Below are 23,841 nucleotides of genomic sequence, written 5' to 3'. Positions count from 1 at the left end.
AAAGCAGTTAGTCGTCTAATGTTAGAAAGGTAGTAAGTGCATACAGTATTAATAAGCTGTGAAATATAATTCAAAATTAAGGGTCATTGCGTATATGGAGGAAAGTAATTTGGAAATAAAAAGTTCCTTGAAACTGAATATTTTTTTCCCGACAGTTATGCAGGTAGGAAGTGATTGATCAACCATCAGGTCATGTCTCAAATCTGTGTATGAGCCAAGATCCATTAGCTTTGTAACACATGTAAAGGTGTTGGCTATGATGATGGTTTCTCAAGGGTAGCATGACTTCCTTAAGCTCCACATTCTACCTGGCAGCACCCTAAATTCTCCCTGACAGGGCTTACAGGAATGTGTCAGAAGTTATTCTTGGCACTGCTGGTTTATAATTTCAAAACTGAAATTGTTTCTTTCATATTTTTTTTCTTTCAACATGTGGAGAATAGACAGGAGTGCACTGTGAAGTATAACAGTCTGTTTTCTACTTCCAACCTTCACACAGAGTGGTTGAGGTTGGAAGGGACCTCTTGAGGTCACCTGGTCCAACCCCACTGGTCAAGCAGGGCCACCTAGTGCTGGTTGCCCAGGACCAGCTTTTGAGCATCTCCAAGGATGGAGACTCCACAACCTCTCTGGGCAACCCGTGCCAGTGCTCAGTCATCCTCACAGTAAAAAAAGTGTTTCCCAATGCTCAGAAGAATCTCCTGTGTTTCAGTTTGTGCCCATTGCCTCTGGTCCTGTCACTGAGCACCAATGAAAAGAACCTGGCTCTGACCTTTTTGTACCCTCCCTTCAGGTATTTATAGACATTAATAAGATCCTCCCCAAGCTTTCTCTTCCTCAGGCTGAAGAGTCACAGCTTTCAGTCTTTCCTCCTAGGAGAGATGTTCCAGTCCCTTCATCATCTTTGTGGCCCTTCATTGGACTCTCTCCGGTAAGTCCATGTCTCACTTGTATTGAGGAGCCCAGAACTGGACACAATTCTCCAGGTGTGGCCTCAGCAGTGCTGAGGAGAGGGCAAGGATCACATCCCTCCCTCCACGTGCTGGCAATGCTTTGCCTAGTGCAGCCCACGATACCATTGGCCTTCACAGCAAGGGCCCACTGCTGCTCATGTTCAACCTGGTGTCCACCAGGACCCGCAGGTCCTTTTCTGCAAGGCTGCTTTCCAGCTGGGTGGCCCCCAGCATATGTTGGTGCCTGGAGTTGTTCCTCCCCAGGTACAGGACTTTGCACTTCCTCTTGTTCAACTTCATGAGGTTCCTGTCAGCCCATTTCCCCAGCCTGTTGAGGTCCTTCTGGATGTACAAGTCTGGTGTATCAACTGCTCTTCCCAGTTTGGTGTCATCTGCAAACTTGCTAAGAGTACAGTCTGCCTCATCATCCAGATCATGTTTGGTCAACATCTGGCCAAGAAGGCCATTGGCATCCTGGCTTGTATCAGAAATAATGTGGCCAGCAGAACTAGGGAAGTGATTGTCCCCCTGTACTCAGCACTGGTGAGGTCGCACCTCGAATACTGTTGAGTTTTGGGCCCCTCACTACAGGAAGGACATTGAGGGGCTGGAGCGTGTCCAGAGAAGGGCAACGAAGCTGGTGAAGGGTCTAGAGCACAAGTCTTCTGAGCAGCAGCTGAGGGAGCTGGGGTTGTTTAACCTGGCAAAAGCGATGTTCAGGGGAGACCTTACCACTCTCTACAGCTACCTGAAAGGAGGTTGTAGCCAGTGGGTGTTGGTCTTTTCTTTCGGGTAACAAGTGATAGGATGAGAGGAAACGGCCTCCAGTTGTGCCAGGGAAGGTTTAGACTGGATATTAGGAAAAATTTCTTCACTGAAAGGGTTGTCAAGCATTGGAATAGTCTCCCCAGAGAAGTGGTGGAGTCACCATCCCTGGAGGTATTTAAAAGACATGTAGACATGGCGCTTATGACATGGTGTAGTGGTGGGCTTGGCAGTGTTAGGTTTGCGGTTGGACTTGATGATCTTTAAGGTCTTTTCCAACCTAAATGATTCTATGATTAATGAAGATGTTAAACACAACTGGGCCCAGTATTGACCCCTGGGATACACCACTAGGTACTGGCCTCCAACCAGTCTTTTGTGCCACTAATCACCACCCTCTGGGCCCAGTCATTCATCCAGTTTTCAGTCCACCTCCCTGTCTGCTAATCCAGCTTGTACATCAGCAGCTCATCTATGAGGATCTTATGGGAGACAGTATCAATAGCCTTAGTGAAGTCCACATAGACAATATCCACTGCTCCCCCCTCATCTACCAAGCCAGTCATTTCTTTGTACAAGTTTATCAAGTTTGACGTATCAATTTATAAGTTATAAATTTAATGTCAACCTTAAATTTATAAAGCCTCTGCTGAAAAGTAATAGCAGTGAATTCCCTTTAGCAAATAGATCTAGGGAAGATACAGCAGAGTTTCTGCTCTATTCTCAATCTTGTGTCACTTAGGTTCATTGTCTTTGTGTTGCATTGTGGAGGAAAACTTTTTCTGTGGGGTTTTTTCATGGTTTTTTTTAAGAACCACCACCAGCCTACCTTTAAACAAGGTTATACCAAGGCTGATAGCCCCTAGTGCCCAGCAGTTTTTAAGCTAATGAGAACTGCAAATGCAGAGAGCTTGCAGGTTGAAGTCTTCTGTTTTCAGCCTTTTCTAAATGTACTTGTCATTAATTTTTCCCTGGCTGTGTTGTATTGATCTTTTGTCAATACCTCTAAAATGCAGCAGCTTCAGCATAAAAATATTCAACTTCTGACTGGATGTGCTCAGTTAATTGGTTTATTAGTAGAAGACAAAAACATCACTTGCACAGAAAAGAGCAAGTATAGCTTTGGAAAGCAAAGTCTCAGCAACTTAAGTCACAGATCTTTGTGACTAAGTGAATGCTTAGAGGCACCCATATTCCTATCTGATGCCATCAGTTTCTCTGCATCTCTTGTACTGACCAAGCTCCTTAGTTTTGTGTTAACAGCAATACTTAACACAGCGAACAAACAGCCTACTGATTATCTTTCCACAAGTTGCCAGAGTATTAAGAAAGTAATTCCTTTATTGTCTCACTGATACATGAAGTTGCGATTTCAAGATAGTTTAAGAATCAAATATTCTGTGGGACAGTAGCTGACAGATACTTTGTTTAAATAACAGTATTCTGGAAATAAGAGCTACTGACCAAGCACATACTTGATGTAAATGAATAGGATATCATATTTTGTGTTTATATACCACACTACTTTCTAAATACCAGCTGCCGATTTGCTGGGGACTGTAGCCTTCCTGCTCTAAGTGCTCAATACAAAATGTGCATCCCATTTTACTGTGATGTTACTCGCTGCAGGTAGTTGGTTCATTCTGGAAATGCAATTGTCTATGTGCATTTTTAAATAAACCTTACAGTTAGCTATCTTGCTTCAGCATTTTAAATTACCTTGAAATCTGAATAGCTAATCCATCTGTTGTAATTGGGGAAGGAAATGCTTTCCCAATTTATGTCAAGTTTCCAGTCTATTCCCATTACTGTTGTTTTTTTCAAAAATACTTTATTTTCAACATATGCACAAGCTTTGTGCTCCACCTACTGGCTGATTATCACTGATTATTTAATAAAAGCTCTTTAAATTATTCATCAGTGTTGCTGATAGAGAATGAAAACAGTCTAGTGCCAGAAATACGAGAAAAATGTTAGCACTTGGTAAACAGGTGGGCAAAGCATTAAGAATTTTGTATTGCTTTCTACATCAGAATGAAACTGTGCGATGTAGTTGAGACTGTAACCATGTAGATGTGAAATGCAGTATTGCCATTTCTGGTAACAGGCCCCAGGATTGTGCTGAATTTGCAAGGCCTCAGGACAGATGCTTGCCAAGCTTGCTCTCTCTGAACTTTTCTTGACCTGCCCGCAGCTTTGTGTTGTTTGGTTTAGCTGTAAGAGCGATTTCTCTAATTGACCAGGTGTCTGTGGCTAATTTATTTTGCCTTTGTTTATCTTTTTATGGTATCACCATGGTTTTATATAGATAGCAGTAACAAGCAGTTATTCTATGTAGACAATGAGATATTTATGACTTTAACATAATGATGTAGCGTAGGAAAATACAGGCCTGGTACGATAGCAGAGGCCTTGAGAACTGGAGGTGCAGGATGCGGCATAGAGTACAGGCAGGGGATGATAAGAGATGGTGCACAGGCTTGGCACTGGAGACCCCACAGCTATAAACAACTCACCAATAGTTGGTTAAAGAAAAGCAGACCTAGATCTGACAAAACTGGCTTTAGGGGTAACAAAGAAAACAAAAGAATAGTATGTAATAAATGTAAAAGGCACCATGTATGGAATATTTGGAGGTACTGTGGAGCTGCAGATTGATGAAGAAAGAGCAAAAGTGTAAAAGCATGTCAGCAAATATAAAAAGGACTCCAACTGGATCCTGAGGTGAGAAAGAAGAAAGCATTAACATGAACATCATATTGTTCCTGGTGAAGGGACTCCAGATGCTGATAGCTCACCATAACACCCCAGCACCGCCAGAATGCAACTACCAGCCTTGGGACACAGAAGAGCAATGAAAGTGTGAGCATCAGGAAAAGGGGTAGAAACTCAATGTCTGAATAACAGTTCAAACTGTTTTATCACTATTTTTGAGGCTTTCTCTGTATAGAAGTATTCTATTTTTTTTTTTTGTAACAATTATATCTGCATTAAGAATTATTAGGCTATTAAGATTTGAATTATGCTAACAAAAAAATTCTTGGCTTTGTATAAGGTGTGCTTACTTTTTGCCTATAAACAAGATTTGGAGTGTAACAACCAGTGGATAGTGCAGGCATTGTGAACCTTTGGGGCATTTTGGAGGACAGCCTTCTGTGGGCTCTTACGGCATTGTAAGGATTGGTTCTTCTGAAGCCCTTACAGCAATTTGAGGCTCTCCTTTTGTATTCAGCATATGATAATCAAAGAAAATGAGGGAATAGAGTTAATACGTGTTCTTATGGTCCTGGTAAGTATCTCACATAAAGAAAAAAATCGATTTATGGGCAATGTCCACAGATCCTTTTAAGGATGTAAGGTGTGTTTCCTGTTTGCCCATGAAGGGGATTTTGAGTGTGACACCCCATTCTAGCCTTTTCTTGAACTTTCTGTTGTCATTAAGTATACAAGTACCCTTCTACCTCAATTTTAACATTAGTGTGCACTGATTTGCAAACATGATATAGCAATGGCTAAATAATATCAACTAACTCACTGTCAAAAGGTTCATTTCATAGCATTCCATAAGCACTGTATATATTCCTTTTTTTATTTTCATCCAAGGCAGTAGTAAGCATTTAGTCCACCTGGGAATGTAGCATCCATCACTTCACTGTGAAGATAATTTAATAAAATTAACCAGGAAATAGTTCCACCATCTAGTCATACTGTTTTCAACATAAAAATACCTTCCGCATAATGTCTGTATATGTGAAACTGCTAAATATTTTAAGTTTCGTATTCCAAATTCACTATAAACATTTTGGCAGCCGTTTCAAAAATTGCTGCACCACTGAGCTGTTTATAGTAGACAGAAAAACTGGGTTAAAAAAACACCAGTCAGGAAATTCTTCTGCTAACTCTCCATCTTAAAGCCATACTTTTTTGCCAATGTTACATCTGTGATACAAAGCTAAGCTGGTGGCTTAAGAAGAGTGGATGAACAAACATTTTCTTTAACTGTTTTTCTCTAAGATGTCAATGTGCATTTGTAAAATTATTTATTTTACATAATGCACCTGGGTGTCACAATTTACATTCTGTGAGGTCAAGAAGTTAATGGTGCAGACTTCACTGAGTATCTTTAATGAATTTCCTTACATTTAAAACAAGATCATTTTTCTCCCTCATGTCTTAATCCAAACCAAATAGTGATCATGATGAGCTGTGGTGAAAAAGACCTCTTGCATCAGCATTTGGACTTGCCATTTCCAGCTATATAGAACAACAGTCTTTTTTTTAATGCCAGTTATTAGGAATGTGGAAGAGTGCAGCTAAGTCATACTCCAGAATCGTTTAAAAAAGAAATAAATAAAGACTCTGTCAGAATTTACTCTTTCCTTTTTGGAGTTATATGCTGGAATTACTCCAGGTGCAAAGTTGTAGAATTTCCCACATGTCTGAATTTAACGACTACAGTTCAACTGAAGGCCTTCTTGAGCAGCTTCTAGAAATATTAAGGGGATTAAGAAGAATGTATTTAAAGTACCAACTAGGATAAGCAAGTCTGTTTCCTCTGTTGTGATTTTCCTGTTTCTTTAGTCAGGATAAAGTTGTAAAATATTGCGGATTTCTGTATCAGATTTTAATATGAGTGAAATAGAGGAATACTGAAAGTTGACAATGAACTCTAGTTCCACTTTTTTAGTTCTAACCTCTGGATTGTATGAACAATTAAAGTTCCTGTGAAATTTTAACCAAATTGCAATATGACATTTTATGTGGACAGAGTTCTTTGCAGATTTTTTCTGTTTTTTGGATAACTGCTTGTCTGGCTTCACCTCATGCCTCAAGTGAAGCCATTCCTGCTTGCTGAAAAACTGAAGTCTGCAAATGAAATTTGCAGTATTGGGATCATAATTTAATTGTTTCTCTTTGCAAAAGTGAATCTTCTGTCTTATCATTTATTTGAAGCTGCAGAGTTTTATAACATCTCTAGAAGGAGAGTTTCCTTGAGTCATAGAAATTCACCTGGATTTTGGAAAGTGTAACTATTAAGTGTCATTTGCAATAAAGAGGTTGTTAAAATAAAACATAAGCTACCATCTGTATACATTACAGGATGTAGTCTCAGCAGTTCTTGTGATCCAAGACAATTGTGAGGAATACTGCTGCTGGGAGATCTGTACCTTTCTGAGGGGAATGTACTTCCGAAGTAGAAGCAGTAATTGCATATGTTCTTCACTGGCATTTTGATTTCTGACCTTGGAGAACATTAATCTAGAGTGCTACATACATTAGCAAAAGCAGTGGATCCTTTTGCACATTTTGTCTTTCTACTTGCTTTTGGCTTTTCATATGCTTCATCACTGTCTTTCTGTCTTTCTTGAGCTTAACATTGGTAGTACTGGAGGTGTAGTATTGAAGAAAGGAAGATCAGATGTTGCACAACTTCCAGTTTCCCCTTATGATATGGGACGGAGTTTTAAGGTGCACTCGATGGCAGGAATGCAAGTGTGTAGTTTTTGTGATTTAAGGTTTGAATAGCTACATGGAATCTGTTTACAGTACATTTTCACTTTTAAAAAAGTGGTATCTATTTTGTCTTCAGTTTCTATTAATGAAATGTAATAATTTGTCCATAAAATTGGGAAATCTCATACTTCTAAACTGCTACTGTTTCCCCAACAGCTCATGAAAGGCACACACACACGCAGAGCATTTGCAGCTCACCTTCCTATTGATCTGCCTGCTGTGATACATCTAGGTGGTAATGTAAAGACTGCGGTGGAAGTCACATTGGTGACAAAAACTGGTTGAGTCTGCATGTTAATTCATGTATAAGAAAGAATCAAATCTCTGTTTGAGGCTAAAAAATAAAAATATTATGGTGTGTCTCTTTACCCATTTACGTTCAGACAAACCATAAAAATCTAGCTGTGCTGAAGTTTATAGCATTTAATTTATGGACAAGCAAGCTTTTGTACTGAAATTGCAAACTGATAAGCAAGTAAGTTACTAATATTTTGGTAAATGTAATTAGAAAACATAAGAATCATCTACTTTTGCTTCTTAAATGCAGAGCCTTTGAAGAAAGACAGAAGCAAGCAGAAGAAAAAGAACAAAGATTTAGAGAACGAGTTCTGCAGCAGAGGAAAATTAAACTTCAGGAAGCAACTGGTAAGTTCCAGCGTGCTCATCTGCCTTTTTCTCAACACAAGCAAATAGGTTTGCAAATTAAAATTTAACCATTATTCACAATACAACTGTTTTTCTATTAATAGAATATAATTGAGGAAAACAGAACAATTAACTTCACTAAAATCAGTTGAGTTCATATAAGTAAAACTAAACTGACAAGAAGCTCAGATCTGATAGATATGAGAAAATTGGGTAGAGGGAATTAAAAAAACCCTTTTTTTTCTAAAAATTGTGCTGTGAGATATTTCATTATATTCCTGTCACAGTAAGTACCTCACCTCCTTGGGATATTGTAGCTTCCTGGGGTTTCCCTACTTTTTTTCACTGCAGTGTGCTTACAATCCTGTGCTTTCACAGCTGGGTGTGAGGTGTTACAAAGGCACTGAAAGCTACTATGATGGTATCTTTCAGTAGATAATGATCTGCTATTTGAACCCCTGTATATGAAATATTCAAGAATGTGCATTTTGTTTATCATTAAATAAAAGCAGTCCGAGCATATACTAATGTATTACATAACTTTTGCTGAATTAGTCAGCTTTTTAAGCTGTTCTCTCGCTGCTGGGAAGTAATGATCACTTCAACTCAGTTCCTGCTTTCTTGGAATCAGTGCAGATTGGCAGAAGTTTTTAACAGCATCAGCCAAGTCTGATTTCCAGTCAACTTTCCAGTGTTGAAACTCTTAAGATATGGTATATTACTTAGGTATTCTTTAACAGATTTGCTCTCCCAACTGCAATTGTGCCAACTGTGAGATAATGTCTCTGACTTCAAGATCAAATATCAAATTAAAATAACAAAATAGAACAGTACTGGTTTAGGGCTTATTCATAGCTCTACTGACAGCCTAGACTGTGTAGCAATATAATGAATCACGATTTTTTTTCTTGGCTTTCCTTTATAGCAATTCTGCCTCTGCCACTTTCTACCCTACTTACTTGAAAGATGCAACACCTTGTGCCTGTCTGGACTCTCTTTCTCCACTGATTCGATTACTAAGTTACAATTTGGCCTCTATAAAATATCTGCGCATAACTTTGGCTTAGAGCATGAGCAGAATAATCCTGATGTAAAAACAAAGTTAGTGCTGGATTTTTTAACCTCATACTTTTTCAACAGTGCAGTCTAAAAACAAATAGCAAAACTGTTGAGTACATGTGTTACTGTAAACTCTTAAATAGGCTGGGATTTTGTTTCAGGGGAACTAGAGATGTTCCAGCATGTCTAATGATGCTAAACCACTCAGTTTATTGTAACAGTCTGGATTTAGGCTTCCAAACTTCAGAAACTTAACCAAACCATTTATGGTAAAATATTCCCATTTTAGAAATATTTTTTTCCATTGTGTTTTTTATTCTAATCCCTCTAGTCCAGAGAAAAGCAGCTTTTCAGTTAGAAGAAGCTCTTGAACAAATTAAAGGATTAGTTTTAACACCAGGACTGTGCTTGCCCAGCAGAAACAAAACCAACTTCAGGTAAGCATTTCTGTTTACTCTGATGATCAAAGGATATAAATTGCTTAGTGTATTCAATAACAGCAGACAATTAATTACTCTTTAAGAAACTGTGGTAAAGAAAGCCTTTCTGTGAACTCTTCCAATGAAACGTTATGAAACATCCTTGAGTTGTTTGTGTCCATTTGGTAAAACAGCAGAGGAGATGACACAAACCTTTCCCCTTCAGTGGAATTCTGGGAATAGTCAGGGCTAACCCGGCCTCCATTTCATTATAGCCTGACTCAGATTGCCATGGTTATCAAACCATCTGTTATTCTGTGAATTCTAAAGTATTCTGTCTAGATGATTTCTTATTCTCATCCAGATTTTTTTCCTTTTGACATTCAAGGATAGTTTAGTTTGTATATTCATCCCATGATCTTCTTACCAACTGCCATTCCTTTAAATTTCTCATCCTCTATACGTATCTTGAGCGTCCTGATAACAATTTCACCCGCAGTTTCATTTTATATCGCATACAATTTGAATTGCATACTTTTCACTCTACCTAAACACTTTTTCTGAGATACCTACTTATCACAGACTGTTTCTTTATGCATAGTTTATCTGTCAGCTGTATTTGATCCTCCTTCCTGATTATCCCCTTCCTTATCTCTCATTTCCTTTATATTTCAGTTCAGGATTATATTTTCATTGTTGCTGCTTTTGTTATTACTATTATTATAATTATTTTCTGCATGCTTTAAATTGTGCAGATGTTCAGAATAGAGATAAATTCTGTCTAAAATGGGTCTCCCTACTTTTGAGCTTCAGTGTGTTCTTCATTGTGATGTTAATATTCAGTTTGATTACATATCTACTGCTGATTAATACATGTTTGCAGGCAATAAACTGGGCAATTGAGAAAATATTTCATACCTCTTAGAGCTAAATACTCATGCTATCTGCTGGTCAACACACATATAGTTCTGCAACTATTACACTGGATTGACATAATAAGGGAGGATTGCAGCCATAAAAGCAAACAAACAAAAAAATCTACCTGCTAAATATAAATTGAAATTATGGCAAAGGAATGGAGAAGTTTCTGAACCCTGTCTCAGGGTCTCTGATTGTTTGTCTCATTTCACCCAGAGGCTTGATTAAGGACAGCAGCTCAGTGCCTCTTCCCCCTGCCTTTATCATTTGTTTCTTTATTTTTCATCTTTCTTCAGACTGCTCCTTGTGCCTCAGGGGCTTACATTTTTCTCTCAGGACCTCTTCAAACCACTTACCATTTCTGACAGTATGACATTGCTGTCACTCCATATTATATTTGTATAATTTTAAAAATTCACTATCCTGTAATAATAGGTGTGTTTTTTTCCTGATTTTCATTTTTATAACCTCATTTCCTAAGGAAATTAAATTTATGTGTTCATATTCCTTTACAGTTTATGTTCCCCTATTAACCAAATTTGAGAGAGAGATAAGAATCTCAAAGATAATTATATTTCTACAAGTTTGAAATTGTCAATTGGGCAAGGAAGAAATTATTCAAACAAGAGACCCCAGCATGAAACAGGTTTAAAAGTTGAGTCCATTTTGACCTATTGGCAGTTCACAGGCCAGTTAGTATGGATAAGGCAGCACACAAATATCTTGGAAACTGCTACAGAATGTGCTGCCTTTTTCCCTAGCTGGTAACTAGAAGACTTGGAAAGGAGCCATATTGAGTGGGTGAAGGAGAAGGTAGAGAATATTACGGGTATGATAATGAGGCAAAAAGAATTAAGTTATTGCAGTACAGGCTTGTGTATAGGGGCAAGGTATGCAAATTAATATGAAATAAAGCTTTGCTTATTTTAATGCTAACAATTTGTCTTCCTTCCTTGTGACAGAAAATAATCTATGCATTTTTGTCTGCATCTCACACAATCCCTTACTAAGCACTGAGATTCAAGCTGAACATGTGTTATGCAGCATAGATTCTTCTGGCCTGCTGCAGAATATATTAGTGCGGGGTTGCTCCTTTCAGTTTTTGTCTGGGAGCCATAGTTTGCATGGGTCATAAAAGTGGCATTTCTGTGTTTTCAGACTTGGTTCCAAAAATTGTGCAAAATTCTCTTAGAGAGCAAAGAAATTTCTTGAAAATCAGTACAGCAAGGTAAGCTTTGATACAAAAAAGCATTTTGAGAAGGTTCTCAAAGATGAAGGTTCTTCAAAACTCACCAGTTCTGAGCTGTAAAGCTTTAAAAATGTCTTATAATCCCTTCAATTGGAAATTTTGGAAGAGCTAATAACTAACTCAGATGAGGTAGTAAATTCTTTTCTGTATTTCTATCTCTTCTTACACTTCTACAAACACTCACACCAAAATCTTGTATCTTTAGAATTCACCCTCCCTCAGAAATAGAATGTATAGAATTCATTGACAGTCCCCTTTTAAGGGAAGACATGAATACTGTATTACGTATTCAAGATAAATATGGCTGCAGACCCAACTGGATATAGGTGAATTTTATAAGGTTTTAGAATTCTTAATGTCTATGTTTTAAAAGTTGTAAAAAATTAAATTAAGCAATGGAGACATATTACCTCCTTATGGAGAAGGACAGAAGATCCTGAAACACCTAATGAGTAAGAGATTGTATTCTGTGCTTGAAGTAGAGCTACTCTGCTTCTAGTAAGGTTTAGTAATTAAATGCTGAAGGAAAGATTTTGGTCAACTCATTAACTGACAGGCATTGGGATGTGTTCACATTAGGTGTGTAAATGGTGCGCTGCTCTTTGTACAAGATATATTTCCCTATTTGTGTTTAAAAACAGTTGTATTTGATTAGGTTCAGCCTTGGGATAGAAACTTAATTATGAAAAATCAAAAATGTTCTCTAAAAAAAGTTGGAATGTACAAACTTTTATAAATATAAATAGTTTAAACATCCATGTAGATATTAAGAAAATTCTGCCCCCCCCCCCCAAAAAACCAAACCAAAACAAAAACAAAAAACAAAAAACAGATTTTTTGAGGGCCAGTTGTATATCAGTCTGGTTCACAGTAACAAAGTCTTTAAAAGTGGATAAGTGCAGAAAGTTTTTGGATAGGGAGGATATCTCCCATTCAAAAGAATATAGAATGCAGTTTTCTGAGTTCTATAAATAAATATGAGAAGTTGTTCTCCCTTTTTTGCTATTAGCCATCTCATCAGAAATAATAAATTCCTTTTTAGTCTCTACCAAATATATGCCAACCTTTTTGGAGTATTGTATAAAATCTTCTGAAAAATAATAATCTCGATGGGATGAAAGTTTCCGTTTTCCATTGTCCTAAACTTATAAGTATTGTAATAAATACAGGAAAAGGTCTTATTAGACTAAATACCCATGTGACATGCATGTACTAAAAAGGGATTGCTTTTAACAGGGAGTATAATTTTAGATACAGAAAGAGGATAAACAGATGAAGATTCATGAAGAAGGAACTGTGGAAACTTAAGCTGAAGAAATGAAGTGAAGGAAAGGGGTTACTGAGTTTCTGTACATATATTAGACATATGGTAGCCATCTCCAGCTAGGAACAATACATGTTTCCTAATAATGCATCTATGCTCGATAGGCAGTAGAGGAGGATGAGGTCTGTGTACATATTGTGAGACTGCACTGTTCAGATTTGCTCAATAGGGGTGCCAGCTGTGAAGGGAGATAGCTTTGTGTGGCATGAAATAGTCATATCTTTTTATAAATTCCTCCACTGCATATTGCCCATATATGAGAGGAACCATCATCTTCACCATCACCTTCACTGGAAATGTGGATGGGTAAAGTGTGCATGGTAGATCATATTGTCAGGCCAGATTCCAACAAAAAAAAAAAAAAAAAAAAGAAGAAGAGGGAAATATGTGGAAGTACGTTTTTCGTATTAATCTCACATAGAATAAAAGTTCACTTTTGCCACAAATTTAGCTAAACACCTTCACCCAATTTAGCAATATTTAAGGGATCATCTTGATGTTGCTAAGGAACTGTATATGAGAAATGTGTCCTGGGAGTGTTGGAAAGCATCTGCATATTGAATGGACAGTAGGGTTTGGTTTGTTACTCAAAATTCAGTAATTGCTGAGACAGAGTATCATTTCAAATATTGGACCTGATCAAGCTGATAAGAGCTGGATTTCCCCTTTTTTGGTAAAGGTATACCCATTTTACAAATAACTTCATTGAAAGTTTATACTGATAATCTGTTTCCAAGACCTATTCTCCTTCTACCACCATTTGCAATCATTGTGGAGAATAACAACTGATCCTAAAACAGTGAGACATAAGCTTGGCTTTCTAACCAATTGTAACGGTTATGGCTCTGCTGAACAGATGAAAGCATGGATCTGGTGAGAGATTTCTCTAAGTGCTGCTTTGGGTATGCCAGACTTAGGGCGTTTAGGGCCCCTGAACATGGTTGGAGCCAAAAGACAGGATCAATGTCCTTCACTAAACTGTTCCACTACCTAGTCAAGCATAGCTGGCAACCTGGTAATAGTTATACTTCCAGAAGGCTCAACCTTGATATACCTATGAGCTGATGGTTTTGGTGTGTGGGTTGTTTTTGCTTTTTTTTAAGGCCTACCTTTCTCACTGGTTAAAGCTACTTGTGTCTTATTTTTGTCATCCTTGATATCTACCTACTTCTTGCTTCTTGTTTTCCAAAGCTTGGTTCCTATTCTTAGTGATCTTACCCAGCCTTGTTCCAGTTCTATCTGCTTTTTATTCTTGAACATATCTTGTTACACACTCCCTGCTTTCCTAGTCTCTGATTGCACATTTTCCTTGTCATTTGGCTTCACATGCTTTTTGGCTTCTTTGATTTCTGAGTGTCAGCCAGCCCCATAGTTCTTGCTAATTCTCATACTATGGTTTCCTCTATCTTAATTTGGGCTCACCCTGACCACAGTACACAGCTACACTAGCTACTCCAAAGATTTTTTTTTCAGGCAGCAAATACAAATTCTTTAATGTACCACATTACTGCCATTACACGTCATCAGTAGAGTTGGGGTCTCTAGACACTACAAAGCCTTCTTGCTATTTGAAGTAAGGGAATATCTGACAGCATCAGTATATAGTTACCCTCTATATAAGCCAACCTTATTCAAAAATAAAGGCCATTTTTCTTGTTTGTTTTTTTTAAAAGAAGCACCTCTGTGTTCCATTTCTATAAATGACCAAACTGTTGGCTGACATTTTCCAGATTAATTCATCCTGAGGCAGTCACCCAACAACCCAATCAGAAAAGTCTGACTATTTATAAATAACAGAAGAGAAGGTTTAAAATGGAAAGTGTTGGACAGTTTTAGATAGTACTAACAGCACCACCTGTAGTTATATATAGTATAGCTGTCCTTTACTTGCCAGGCATATATTGATGATATATACTTTTGGAAAGGATCATGTTTAAAAGTGTACAGTTGACGCATAGAAATAAGCCAAAGTAATAAGTTATTTGCTTGCCTCAAGAACCACAGATGACACTTCATCCTCATCAGCATCTAGAAACAGTTCTTCCCATCAGAAGCAGATTTCAGCAATGGTTGGTTGGGATAAAACAATACAAGAGAGCAGTAGAACAAACATGGATAGTAGCCGACTTCTCTTCCAGAAAAATCTGAAAGAAATGCAACATCACCTTGAAAAACAGAATCTCAGCAACTTGGAGGTATGATATTTCCATGTGATTCATTACATGATGCTTCTTAAATGTAATAGAAGTTTTCTTAAATGTGATCAAAATGAAAGCTCTGTTAATTACTATTTACCAAGTAGACAACACCTGAGAGCACACTGTACTGTGCCCTACCAATAGATTATTTATAGTAAAATTATGCATATTTTTCAGTAAGAAATCAGAGATCTTTCAAAATGTTTGTAAGAATATTTTCACAAATTCTTCAAAGATATCTGTCATGTTGTCATTCTTTCTGTGAATCTAAGATTTGTATGTCAGAATTCTTGGCTCCGAAGTAGCTACCCATTAGTCTATCACAGGAATCTTGTGCTAGCTCCAAACTTAAATTGACAGCTTGCAGTTCACACTTAAGTTCCTGCTTTGCTGATTGCTACAGCTCAGTGCAAAATGCTAGAGCAGTATAATTATGGTAGGTCAAATGTTAGGGGGTTTTTTGATTCTTTTTTTTTGTTCCCAATGTGTAGTGATTTCTTAAGAGATTGACTTCAAGTCTCTTGAGATCCCTTTTTGTCATCTTTGGAATAGATGCAGGTGTTCCAGTAACAAGCCCATTAAATTTCTGCCTAAACTAATTTTTTGACCCAAAATCAGTTTCAAAAGTGACCTTAGAAACACAGTGAAAATCAAGAAGAACTGAGCTCCAAAGTGATTTCTTATAACTGCACTTTTAATTGTGATTTTAGGTCTGTCAGTATTGTCTGTGATTTTGGAAATACTGTCTTCAATATTACATTTTTTGGAAACAAGAAGACATAATTTTGGGCTTATTCTTTTATTTCTATGATATTATCTACTGATATCTGGACTCGTGGTGTCTGAAATGACCTTGACTCTATGAAGCACAGTCCCTTTATATTGGTGACAGCTACAGGCATGGGGTCATTGGTGAAAACAGAGCAATGGCTTTTCCTTTTGATGCACGTGTATGGATAACTTTTGAAAGACTGTATACATTTCAGATATATTTTGAGTTCTTTGATACTGATGTTTCCAGGCACAGTCATCTCTGTCTTTGTACCTACTTTGTTCTGATGGGTATTCATGAGAATCTTGAGCAGCTGATGACTAACACATAAAATCTCACTCAACTGGAGTAAACTTCAAAAAGGTTGAGAAGACAGAAAGTGCAGTTTGTACTGCAAGGTTGTTGTTTAGTGTTCATTCTTATTTCCAAGAATGAAAGAAGGAAGAGCAAATGGCAATTTATAGAAGAGAGCTGATAAAACTGAATTTTAGATAACCACTTTCAAACAAAATACAAATATAATGCATTTTGTGTTTCATTTGTATAGTGTTTGCAAATCCCTCCCTAAATGATGATGCTGAATTTGGCAGTAGCTACACTAGGACATCTTAGAATTAGGAAAAAAATTGAAATCTCTTTGAGAAAAATGTATTAAAAGATTCTTCTTAATATATTGTAAGGCAACTAAATTGTAGTGTATTTTATCAGACACAATTATCACATTCTAATTGAATTCTAGGGGAAAAACTGATGTGAGTCATGCATGATTTTTTTACTTATAGTTTTTTCTACATGTTTCATCAGCTTTGGACACTGCATATAATATAGTAATTTGTGTTTACAAATTAATGTATTTTTGAAAATCCTTTGGTCCTGTAGAAAATTTTGCTTCTTTTTCCAGAATGTATTTTTCTGCTACCACTAGGGGTTGCTCAGTTTCTTCCCTCTGATAAATAGTTTCAAATTGTAAATATTTATACTTCAAACATTTGGACTTTCTTCCTTGAAATTGCATGCTTTGGACTCTGATTAGAAAAATAGTCAAGAAAGCTATTGTCATTGTTCTAAGGCCTGAATTTTGGAAGTGTTGGATTCTTCTGGTATGGATTTGCATTTTGACTTCCTGTGATGTGAAATAGTATTTATAATACTTCTACTTATAAAATTTATAATACTCTTACTGACATGAATAGTCTTCAGTAGTCTTGCTACTGTCTGTTGTCCAAAGTCATTCCAACAGTGCTTGCCTTTCTGAAACTAATGTCAAAGTATTTCACTGTGCACATGCTTTGCAGCCTAACCATCCATTGAGATCCTTTGACCTCTCTTTGTTTCTGTTTTTACAGGCCTAGCAGGATTATAAAGATTCCTAAAATTCTTTTCTTTCCTACAGGGCAATAAAGTCCTATGTAGACCCTGACCAGTAGATTTGGTGTGTTCCCTGCTTTCCATCCCTAAAAAAATGTGTAGTTTCAGCAATAAGCCAAGGTTTTTAGGGACCCTTCTACAATTCTCCTAAATTATTTTTCTTAAAATATTGAGAGCAGTAGATTTTATTTTGTGGAACATTTACGTCTGAGCCAGTACATCAAATTATTTTTTTGTTATATGTCCATAAGTATGTTCTGTTTTGAAGAAATTAATATTGTTAACTTCATTTGCAATCAAACATTTTGTTGCACAGTCCTTTCCTGGTTTTGTTGCAGGCGTAAACAAAATCTTTAACGTGGAGCTGGTAGCACAGTCTTTAGCTAAAGCTGCATGCAGCTTTTCACCAAGACATTACTCTCATGGCTAAAACTATCATTTTTCCAAATGTTACTGTTTATGTTGAAATTTTCCATTTCTGGCACCTGCCTTGAACTGAATTATTTAGAAAATTTCCATTAAAATGACTTAACTGTGACAAGGAACAGTATTATTCAGATACTTTTGTCTCTTTCTTTTCATCACCTCTTTAATTTGGTGGCCATACAAAATTGGTTTGGTCAGTACAATATTTTTATGCTCTTCCAGAAAAATACATTATGCTTGAATTAAACTGTTTGATTGATGTAACATTTTACCTCTATTGTTTCACTTTTTAAACAAAATACTTGGAAGTAAGAGCTAATTCACAGACAAAATAGGTATAGATTACAACATGGAGATTGTATTTTCCTCTTCCCTCCTTTATATGACCGTTATTAGGTTATTCAAGTGGTATCTGTGAAATCCAAATTTCAATCACTTTCTGATTGATTAGAAGTGGAAATTTTACCTTGGGTCTCCTTTTTTTTCAAGCATACTGTGCAGCCATTGAAGTACTCGGTATCAGTCTTTCTATGGATACTGTTCCCCTTGACATAAAATACTTCAGTATTTATCGAAATAAGGACTGGAATGCAGGTTATCATTTCTCAGAAACTGCAACCCAAACCATGAGGTCAGAGGGTTATTCTTTATTATCTCTAAGACAATAAAATTTTGTATCCTATTACATTCTCTGTGTGTTTATATATGTTACATATAGAATTAAATAAGTCTCTGAGAAATAATGAAGAATATTTTCTGAGTGATGTTCCTCTAAATGAAAGCAGCAGATGCTGCAAACACGTGGGTATGGACATCGCCTTACTTGCATGAGTGAGTTGATCTGGATCACTGTTAGCCGTTTGTGTTACTGCTTTTCTGAGGTTAGACTGTGTCTATGAAATGAAGATGTTTCAGGTAACTGATGGAAAAACTGAATTCATTTTCAAGTCCATTTGTAATATGACTTATGACTGGGATGAGTTAAACAAGGGTTTCTTCTGCAAGGTCTATTGTATCAGTCTAACTCTTCAGAGGCATAGACAAGACCAGCATGGAAAAAAGGAGTGCCTGTGTACAGAGTCTCTCCCAAGTGTCAAGAACTCGTAGAATGCTCCGGGCTAGTTAGTGGGAAAACAGACTCTTAAGGGGAGGGTTAGGATAAATCATCACTGGAACTGATTAGACTTGATTTTGAAGAGACCGTTCAAAGACTTGAAATAAGTTTCTGTGGTCACCTTAAATCTAGAAACATTGGCCATTTTTTACTTATAACTGTGATTGTTAACATATTTTATGTTGATCACTTAAATTACATGACAAACTCAAGTGATTTCCCTATTCGTTTTCCTTTTGGCAAGATCAGAGGGGTTCAGTTATTATTGGCTTTCAACCAGTATTGCAACATATCACTGTCTTCCACGTTATTTCACTAATCCAAAATTCGCATTTGCTATAAAGGCAAATTGAAATGTATCTCCAGACTAAATTATTTTACCCAAATACTCGAACTTGTTTTGATTGTGTATTCCTCAAGACTAGGGTTTTTTTTTTAATGTAAAATAGTGGTTTATTCCAAGCCTATGCTGTATAAAATGCCATTGCAATCTTCGTATCTGACAATCTGAATGTTCAGTCATTTGAAGAGTGTCTTGCCTCAATTTAAAGCCCTGCTTGAATCAGTGATCATGTAGGGTTGAAGCTGAAACAGCATTTTCAGTACAAAAGTGTTTGTTTCACAGGTAGATTAATACATGAATAAGACCTTGCTTGTGGATACGTTAGGGTTGTTATACATACAGCATGGCTCACAAACCACAGAAACAGGGAAACTGACAACTGTCATATATATACCTGCTCCTCCTTTACAAGCATATACTTTTTCATAAGAATTGCCATACATATTAGCTTGAGTCCATTTTTGGTTTTACATTCATATACATCCATCCATCCATATATATATCTATCTATGAAATATTTATATATAGCTATGCACTAAATTATTTCTACCATACTTCATAGCTTTTTTTGAAGTGATTTGTTTTACTGCAGCTGAGTAAAATGTTCATGAATGTAGCTAAAGGAAAGGAACAGAGGAAAAAACAGTAGTTTACTTCAGTTACAGTAATAATAAAATGTTCACTTGCAGGAAGGGAATGGAAGATAAAAAAGTTTGTGCATAGTGATCTGCCAGGATGCTATATTATGTTATGAGAACTTGGTATTATCAGAGACAGTATATGCTAATGTCTCAAGAGGATGTTGGGAAATCTATTGCTTTCTCATCAAGAGTAAAGTGTCACTGTCCACAGTAATTCTACCCCTTTGGAGATAGCAGAGCTGTGTTTTGGTTTTTTTTTTTAAAGAGATAAACTTTCTGTGAAGTGGAAAGCAAAACAGAATTTAACTACTTTTTTCTTCCAGTACTCTGTTTCTATCCTAGTAGGCTCATGGTGGCCTGGGTACACATAAACCTAATCATTTTTTTTAAATATTTATTATTATAAATGTGCAGCAGCACTTCTGAGGCATTTAGTAGCTTGAGCTTTGCTGTGCAGTTTATACCCGATACTGGCATATCTCCATAACGAAGTATGGCTCACCAACTGGGAAATAAAGCATTAAACCAAAGACTCAGAATTCAGACAACAGGAATAAGCAAAGAATAACTGAAATCCAGTAGACTGAAAGATCTTGTAACAAACAGTTTAAAGATTTGTGCTGTTCCAAACAGCTGCAAGAAGAAAAAATATCAGCCTTTAAACTCAGGAGGCTGTTTAGGGGAAGGTAGATGCTGAAATCTTGTACATGTTCTTATAAATCATATCCATAAAGTTCTTAAGAGGAATGTATGTCTTGAAAAATATCTGATAGAAAAAATGGAAATTGTAAAACAGGTAACGTAACAGTCTCTAAATATTTTTTTCAAGATAAGTGATTATATTAATGAAGCGTGCAGTGAGTGTTGGCAATTACATGAAACTGTCTCATTGGATAAATTTTTTTCTGGAGAGGTATAAAAATATAATATTAGAAAATGCTCTTAGATATACGGTTTAACTTTTAGGTTGCCTTGTGTGGAGTCAGGCATTGGACTCGATCATCTTTGTGGGTCCCCTTCAACTCAGGATATTCTATGAATCTAAGAGTATTTCTGTATGTGACCTTTAGGATTTCCTAATATAAATCCACCTTCTGCCTTTGTTGCTGCTGTGCAGTGCACAAGATAGAGTGGAAACATGTTAAAAACTGTTCCATCTTTGCAATGTATTTAGACTGCTAAAAGAAAAAGTAATATTTATAAACTGTAAAAATGTATACTGATGTTTTAGCAAATCAGAGATCTGGTAGGATAGTCCTTCAGCTGAACTGGGAATTATTTTTAAAATTATATTCACACACTGTATGGTTATGGGTCTTTTAGGAGGTGTGTACTGGTCAAATAGTATTAATAATTTTTTTCTGATTCTACAGCTGCAGTTCATTCAAATCTGTTAACCCTAAAGCTTTGCCTTATTTTTATATTTGTGAGTAAGAACAAACCAGGAAGACAGATTCTGAGTTTTCTAGAAGACGAAGGAATACTTTCCTCCATCAGTTATTCTTCTCTTCTTTCCCCCTAAATCAGACTTTGTTGGAAAACTTTTCTGAAAAGGATAATTTCAGGGCTTTGAGTCTCATCATTAAGACCTTAACTATCAGTGAGAGAGAGGATTATTTTTTTTGCTTTAAAATGGAAAAAAAAATCTCTGAGAATTGTTTGCCTTTCATTTCTGTCTCTAAAGTATTGTCTAGAAATAGCTTCATCTACAAAATACTTTTTAAAACATCATTTCTCCTACAACCTGCAAATTCCAAAGAAGTGAAAATGGGTGTTTTAGCTGATCTCCATTCTCCTTTTTTAGGATAACCAAAATTACATTGAATATAACATAGATTGTAAATAACTATTAATTTACTCATTAAATTATGTCATTGCATTTTATATATAACATTAACATGATTCTTAGTTAAGCAGTTAAGAAATTCTAGAATTAATATTGGATATGCATGTCCAGTTTTTCTCCATGTCTATTCCCCTTATGGCGGTTTTCAGTTATGCAGTCCCATACTATTTTTACATGACCCCATCCCTTAAATTTGCAGGGTAGACGGCGCCTGCTCAAAACAGATTTACTAATAGGTTACAAACAAAAAAGGGACTAATGCAGTGGTGCTCACTGCCTCAACATCTAATCATTTAATAATTTTTAAAGTATTTAAAAACTAGCATTATGAATTCCACTTCTGGAGCTGAATGACTAGGTTAGCCTGTGGGCGTTAGGCATCTGGAACAGGGATCCTGAGAATCAGCACTCTCAGTATTGAGATGCAAAATAAATTAATAGAAAGCAAGAGAGAAACATTTAGCTGAAAACCTTTTCCTACACAGTTATGTACATTTACCTCAGGTCTTCATTAAAACTGGAAGTCAGAACTTGAAACCCTGACGTTCAGTGTTCAGATCACTTTTCTTTAACAATCCTTCAGTACAGTATCGCTTACTGAAGTGCCTGAGTGCCTACAAAACTGGAAACTTGAGTTCTTTTTATCCCAAGAGGTTTGAACCTGTATTTCTAGCATCCTGTGATGATTTCCCAAACAGGCAAATCAGGTCCTTTTAAATACTCAGGTTCATAGATAGCTAATTTCTGTATCCTAGATAGCTTGGGGGAAAATTAGGCACCTAGGAGTTAGCCTAGGAAAGACATGGGTGTTGATAGGAAGCTTTTCTCTGGTCATCCTACACCTTCATAGCTTCTTTGGTGGGTTTGGCACAATATAATGGATCTCTTGTGCAACATAAGCACCAAAATCCTTCCTCAGTGGCATTTGCTTTCTTGGATCTGCCCACATCTTCTCTGAAATCAATATTGTGTAGTGCCATGTACATTATATTTTCCAAACTTGCATAGAAAAGAGATTATTAATTTTGTAATGGACTTTCCCATTTCATAGTTGGTAAACTCAAAACCAGTAAAGGTGTTTAGATACCTCACTGTCTTTTAGAGGTAGCTTTGTATCTGTGTGACCGTTGGTGTCTTTTTCTTCACAATTAATGTGAAGTATAACATTATATATACACACATATAACACACAAAGAACTCCTATAAATAAACCGGTCAAAAATATCAAGAATAGCAAGTAGTGTGAGAGGTGAGGGGCCTGGGTTTTCAGAGTAGGTAGCATTTTTCCAGCATTTATCTTCACAAGAATATTCCCATTTACCTCTTGGAATTGCGAACAGTCAGCATTTCTTTTGCAGAAAATGTCAAATATACATATAGCAGCTCTTCAGTGTAATAGCATTCTGACAGAGTCCTTTGGCAGAAAATTCACTTGTCAGGTTCTCTTAAAATTTTACTTGTTGCAATGTTGTTTTTTCATTGGCCTCATGAAAGATTCCTTAGGCTCATGTTTTCTCTTGTTTTAGTGGTTTACTGAAATGAAATTCCTTGACACAGCTGTTCTAAGTCTTAAGATATACAAGTGACCTCTTTAAGTCCTCATAAGTGTTCCCTTTCCTAGAATACCAAGTATGTGGACAGGCTGGGTTTAGATTTCATGCATTAGGACATAAGATAATGCAGGCAACAGGCAAAACAATAAATTGTACTTACATAACACAAACAATATGCAAATCCAGAAAATATAAAGATAGTTCACTATATGAACATTTTGTTTCTTTATCATCCCATAATATTGTCACAGATTAAATCAAATTAAAACATTGGGATTTCCAGGTTTATTTCCCTGTATCTATTGACCACTAAAAAAGAGTAATTGTTGAATGCTTTTTTAGGTCTGCAGAAGTAGTTCTACTTATGCATTTTTACAAGAAAACATGACATTCATTTTCTTTACAGAGTAGGCTAACAAGGGAAATAAAATATGTAAATATTTTAATGAGAATGATAAGCATCTTTAATGTGTGACATGATGAAATTGTATGATGCAACAAAATAAATGTAAATGAACTAAATTTGCATGAGCTAAGTAAAAGTGGGTATGTGTTTAAACGAGAAATCCTTTATTCTTTCGTTCCTAACATTTCTGAAGGTTGCCTCAACTGAGATTTTGTGTTCCCATGAGGTTTTGTTTTACAAGGAGAGTAAAATTATATATAATGCAGGATCAAGTCTATTTTCAACCTCTGGAGCACAACTGGGTAGAATTTTTTTGATCTTAATTTTT

The 23,841-nt window shown here is 36.4% G+C and overlaps 1 protein-coding gene across 1 annotated transcript in view; it reads left to right on the top strand.

Moving 5' to 3' along the window:
* Window positions 1-23,841, top strand: part of CEP126 (centrosomal protein 126) — a 41,914-nt gene that overhangs the window by 2,502 nt on the left and 15,571 nt on the right. Inside the window, exons 3-4 of the mRNA XM_074816738.1 lie at window positions 7,780-7,925; window positions 14,818-15,041. Of these exons, the coding sequence (XP_074672839.1) occupies window positions 7,780-7,925; window positions 14,818-15,041 (370 nt within the window). The remainder of the gene's footprint in view (window positions 1-7,779; window positions 7,926-14,817; window positions 15,042-23,841) is intronic.

Source organism: Strix aluco, chromosome 2 (assembly GCF_031877795.1).
Source record: "Strix aluco isolate bStrAlu1 chromosome 2, bStrAlu1.hap1, whole genome shotgun sequence".
Classification (NCBI taxonomy): Eukaryota; Metazoa; Chordata; class Aves; order Strigiformes; family Strigidae; genus Strix; species Strix aluco.
Note: the sequence above shows the minus strand (reverse complement) of the source record. Positions and strands in the feature narration are given on the sequence as shown.